The 5,734-nt window shown below is 35.8% G+C and overlaps 1 protein-coding gene across 1 annotated transcript; it reads right to left on the reverse strand.

The window, feature by feature from the left end:
* Window positions 1–3,077: 3,077 nt before the first annotated feature.
* On the reverse strand, window positions 3,078–5,734 carry LOC143613650 (uncharacterized). Its single transcript, XM_077087306.1, has 8 exons — window positions 5,532–5,734; window positions 5,321–5,437; window positions 4,457–4,535; window positions 4,274–4,352; window positions 4,133–4,172; window positions 3,929–4,063; window positions 3,707–3,844; window positions 3,078–3,633 (listed from the first exon to the last, which is right to left on the reverse strand). Exons 1-8 carry the CDS (start codon window positions 5,732–5,734, stop codon window positions 3,366–3,368), a joined length of 1,059 nt encoding a protein of 352 aa, XP_076943421.1. The 3' UTR covers window positions 3,078–3,365.

A 5,734-nucleotide genomic window follows, 5' to 3' on the forward strand; every position in this document is an offset into this window, starting at 1 on the left:
ATAAGCCGGTACCTTTCTGTTTATACAATATTGTATGCTACATACACATTATACAATATATAAAGATGACATGCACATTTGTCTTTTAGAAAGAAACTAAAAGGCTCAACGACCATCTGATCGGATTTTAATAGCAAAAATGATCATCAAAAGTCAAACCGGAAGGGATTAAAAGAAGCCAAGGGAACTCGCTTACTTGCTGCTATCATGTTTTTGCCTGCAATAATCCACAAATCATGTTTATCTTCTCAAAATTTACTTAGAATACAATTAATATAAACTAAAAGATTACAGATTCAGTTGAGCTAACCTTGATTATGATGTTAACAGAGACGTATTATTAACATAATCACATATTCAACCAAGAAACAAAAGCTTTCTGAGATGATTTTACAGGCGCATCATTCGTCTCTCGTTTTCGTTGATTTTGATTGTTGTTTGTGGTGGTGGCTGCAGTGCTGCCGATGCTCGTTGGACTCTTTCCTTGACCATGAAGTAGGTCTTTCATAAAAATAACTTTTAACTTCCAAAAAGCCGCTTCACTCTGCATGTCACATTAAAAAACATGAGGTCACAACATGTGGACCTTTTGAATAGGGTTCAGAAAGTTGTGTATAGTAACGTATCAGCCCATAAGAATCAAAACTTTGTTTTTAGTCGGATTGGGTTTGCTATCCAAAAGGGGGTTGCGGCGCAGCTTGTTGCCCGCTTACCTGCCACTTCATTGTAAATCGTTTGGATGTTTCTATGAAATATAAATCATCATCATCATCGTACTCAGTATATCCCACCAATAGCAATGCTATGGTAGGGTCTGAGGAGGGTAAGATGTAGACAGCCTTACCTCTATCCCATAGGGATAGAGAGGCTGCTTCCGGTGAGACCCCCGGCTCGATAGTAGTTTTGAATCAAGCCTTGGACATAAGACACATAACACTCAATCCTCGGGACACCGGCTGATTGGTGCATGTGCCCTTGTCTTTCGGCTATCAACGCCACCACATGATGCCTGATTAACCTTCCGCCACTTTTAAAGTTATTTTCACGTGATTAGTAAAATAACGTCAAAATTAGTGCAATTTTACTTTTGCCCACCCAAGGGTTCACACATATATACATTATATGTGCGCACCGCAAGCAAGGCGTATTCTATGAAATATAAAATGAGCCAACAAGAAAAAAAAAAAAAATTTGTGTAAAGTTTTGATTATAAATTTATAACCTGTGCGGTTGTGCATCAATATCAAGGGAAACCTCCTGACCAATTGCTTGAAAGCTGAGGCTACTTTCAGCAACAGTTGTTCAGATCTTCGAGTGATAACTGTGTCAAAACCATCATCAGTGCCTCTCTTCTCTTCTGTAGACATTTTCATGAAATTCCATACTCTCTATTATTACTATCATTATTAATTTAATAAATTCAGGTAGTATGCTTAAAGATATTCTTAAGCAAACCTGCGCTTTCTGAGCACCACTTCTCTAAAAAATGGAACATTTTTGGTTGGAAATACAATTGGGGCTAAAACATGTAACTTTTCAATGCGAACCAAAAACAGACTTGATCTTGTCAGGTCGACCACTCAACATTTTGTGTTGCTTTTATACAACTTTACCTTAAGCTTTTCTTAGTCGCCCCAACCGATCCCCTATTTGTTTATGCGTCCGGGTTTAACTTCCTCCTAAGAAGCTGCGATTTCACATAAAAGTGGTTCAGTCCTTCAGCCTACTACATAGAGATGAGAATAAACCTGCAAATTTTCAACTCTTACTATTTTTTTCATTAATGAAACTAATGCTTTGGGTTTAGTCTTTTTGGGTTGAGGTTGTTATAAGGATCATTCAACCATATAAATTGTTTCAAAGGTACCCAAATAAGAAGCAAAGTAACAGTATCTTGTTAGTTATTGTAATATGGCCCTAAAACTCAAAAAAGATGATCATCTTGGTAACTAATAAAATAAGGAGATGCCAGAAAATGTGAGAGATGGTATTACCCTTTTGTGTACGTTGGCTGATCAAACTTGCTCCGTTCCCATATTCATCCACTGCCTAATTGGATGAAATAATCAATTATCATGAGAAGATTATATATACAGTCGACCAATAAACTAAATCGATACACTAATTGAAACCCCCCAAATGTTAAGTCCCACAACAATCAGCTGAAAATCATACGCTAATTGAAACCCCAATTATGAACAACAAAAATAAGTAATAAAACAAAACCACACCACATAAAACAACATATTACCTTCTTAGCACGACAGTAGACGGAGGAAGACGATCGGTGTGGTGATAAGATTGTTGCAGAGTTTTGGATATAGTTTTGACGACACCATTTTTTGTTAAAGCTTACTGGTCGCCACGTGATGCAAAACGCCCAAGAATGCAGAGTTTTGACTACGCATGGTCTAACTAAATTTAACAAATAGAAAATCAACATCAACAAATTACTTAATAAACAAACACAAAAATATTAAAATATTTGTATTTGTGATTAAAACGTCTTAGTCCATTCAATGCTTCTTCAAGGCGGATTTCTTAGGCCAACGCAAAAGGTAAAAATGTTTTATGATCCTTTGGTGAAAACAAACATTTTAGTTCCCTAGCTTCATCCTTTAGTGTTTTCACTCATGACCCTTTCTATGCATGTTCACTATTGTCACTCAAGTAAGTTGATATACATGATTGAGTGATAATCCATGATCAAGATACAAAACTACAGTTATGCATGCAAATGAAATGGATGATGCTTATTTGAAGAACAAAGTTAAACTAGTGTGTTGTGATTTTTATATGAAAAGGAAACAGTGTCAGCCATCTACTGTAACATCCTTGGTTTTAGGGAATTTTTTTTAAAAAATTATATAAACGATACCAAAACAAACAACAGTACAACACTGAACATTTAAACCCAATATGCACTTCTCTGATACACAAAAATAGGGAATTTTTTTTAAAAATTATATAAACGATACCAAAACAAACAACAGTACAACACTGAACATTTAAACCCAATATGCACTTCTCTGATACACAAAAAGTTTTTGTAAAGTCAGCTACCTAGATTTCAATATGTTATAGACAAAAACTTGAATATAAATGGCATAAAACATTGGTATGCATGCAGTTTGCAGAATTTGCAATTAGTGTTAAGAAAAATTGGCTCATTTCAATTCAATTTAATGTTATCTATTACAATACCTTTGCGTTATTAATAATTGGTTCTACATGTCATTTCTTTCAAAACAACTATAGCCCAGAAACCGCCATTGATACACAAATAACAGATACCGAAGAAATATAACCATTAAGCATCCTAAGGGTTATGAAACTACATGGTGTTACTTTGAACGGAGGAATGGTTACAAATCATGTATTTGGTCACAAATGTTCTGCAATCCAGACCTGTAACTAGGATGAATCAGCTTTACTCCAAGTTCTTTCTTCATACGTGCATTCACCACTCGTTTCTCTCCCCTTAAACCTCTCTTTTCAGTAAATGATTCATATATAGCTGGAGGCGGTATTTTCTTCACCCGGGACGGCCATTTCTCATTGATCAATTTATAAGCAAATGAAAACACTTCTGTTCGTGGGGCCGAGTCGTCATCCACAACGTTGTAAATTCTTCTGAAATAAAGACAAGAGAATATTATTTTGAAACTGAAACGAATCAAGGCTTAGCTAACGAGATAAAACACACCCTGGGGATGGCTTGTGAATGCATCCGTTCAAAGCGTTACAAATATCAGCAACATGAACGCGGGACGTGAATCTCTTGAATGATCTTCCTCTTTGAGCCTCTGATAAAGGCTCAGGTTTGATAACTGTATCGATAGCACTGTAAATGACACGGTTAATAAAAGTAAATATAGAAGTAACGATCTAAGACTACAAAGTTGCATTGTAATGCATGTATTACAACCTTCTACCAGGGCCGTAAATACCTCCGAGCCGAAATACATGTGCTGCCAGCCCAAGATCATGTCCTAAACTTAACCATCCTTCCTCAGCAGCTAACCTCAGTTTCTCCAATTCACTTGGAGGATTTGGTTGATAGCTGCAGCAGAATACTAACTGTTACCATGGCTTGTCACGCCAGTTAATAGTGAGATCAAATTGGACTTACTCTTCATCCACCCATGCACCGCCACAATCACCATAAACACCTACAAAACTCGAGAAAAAATACAATACAAAATTACAAACCTTGTTATTAGTGAAACAAATTAAAATTATGCAAATCCCAAAAAGTATGAATAAAACAAACCTGTTGTAGATAGATAACACAACCATTGAAGGCATCCACTGTTTAGATTACTTCTTAAAAGCTCAGCGTGTTGAAGCATCTACATGATAGAAACAAAGAACCACCAAAGCATGTGGCGAAAATGTCAATCTGATTATCTGAATACCCATGGAACTTAGGATGGGAATTTAGATTTAAGTTTACCGGATCACCAATATCTTTGCAAGGAGGGATTGATACAAGAAGGTGTGTATGCTGGTTCAGGATATTTATGACTTCAAGCCTGGATAGTATATAAATTATATTTCAAGTCATAATATTTTGGAGAATCAATACCATGGTTTAAAAGCTTGTTTAGTTAAGACTTTAATCTACTTTTGCTCCGAACAGTGTTGTAAGCCGATTAATCGCTAATCGATGGGCGGTGACGTGATTTTAACTAATCGCCTTCTAAAATAGGTAATCGGTCAAAAGCGGTCAAGTTCCGGTCAAAAATGGGTCAAACATTTGAAAAATTAAATATAATTGCACGTATATATTTTTTACAAAATATAATTGTCAAGAAAAATTGCATATAATAAATATATCTATAAGTTTGAAAAATTGCATATAAAAAAATTCCAGTCCTATTAATCCTGATTAAGTCGCATGCCGGTACTCCACCATCCAACTAGCTCCTAATGAGTTTTACAACATGGGTTCCAAATAAAATCTCAACAACTAGGGGTTCGGTTATTGGCAAGCCAATAACTGAAACCATAACCGAACACTTCGGTTTAAAAAAAAATAACCATTTGATTAATCAGTTATTAGCGTTAATTCGGTTCGATTAATTAACCGCAAAACCCAAACTTTTAACATGGACGAAGTTTTTGTTGACCTTTGTTAAAATTTCACTAAAATCAAAGCCATGAAGGACTGCATATTAATATATTATAAACAATTATGCTAATTTCAGTACGAAAAATAACCAATAATCGCTTTTTCCGTTAATTTCGGTTCGGTTTAGTCGGTTTTCGTTTAAGTTAACGGTTCAGTTATTGCTCACCCCTAAAATCCCCAATAAACAAGAGAAGAGAAGAAATGACTATCTTTGGATGATTAGCATGAAAAAGGGGGACATCGAATCCCAATTTGTTTAGTTTCTGCTGCTTGGCTACGCTGGTACAAGTTCCAGATACAGCCCTACCAATTAATAATAACTAGTGAGTGAATTAAAAAACCATCGAATTAATTGATTAATTAAGCAGTAGATAATGTTTAACCTAACCTAACCTACCATCCTTGATTGATGAGATGTTGAGCAACAAACTCTCCAACGTAACCCATGCCCAGTATAAACATCCGCCCATTCTCACTTTCACTATTATTATTACGAAACGCTGCAGCAGGAGATAATCTTAAGTACCTGTTTTCCGACACTGGATTGAACCGGTATTGGAAACTGCCACTCGTGCCAGGGGCAAATCGTAACACTTCCAT

This window comes from Bidens hawaiensis, unplaced genomic scaffold (assembly GCF_021521415.1).
Source record: "Bidens hawaiensis isolate Kalapana, Puna unplaced genomic scaffold, B.hawaiensis_p1.1 tig00038002_1, whole genome shotgun sequence".
NCBI lineage: Eukaryota > Viridiplantae > Streptophyta > Magnoliopsida > Asterales > Asteraceae > Bidens > Bidens hawaiensis.

Excerpts from the sequence above, each read along its gene's own strand:
- LOC143613650 (XM_077087306.1), bottom strand. The coding sequence starts at position 5,734 with ATGGAAGTGTTACGATTTGCCCCTGGCACGAGTGGCAGTTTCCAATAC. Across the intron at positions 4,173-4,273 it reads GTGTTATCTATCTACAACAG|GTGTTTATGGTGATTGTGGC; the intron begins GTTTGTTTTATT and ends CGAGTTTTGTAG. Across the intron at positions 3,634-3,706 it reads ATTCACAAGCCATCCCCAGG|AAGAATTTACAACGTTGTGG; the intron begins GTGTGTTTTATC and ends TCTTTATTTCAG.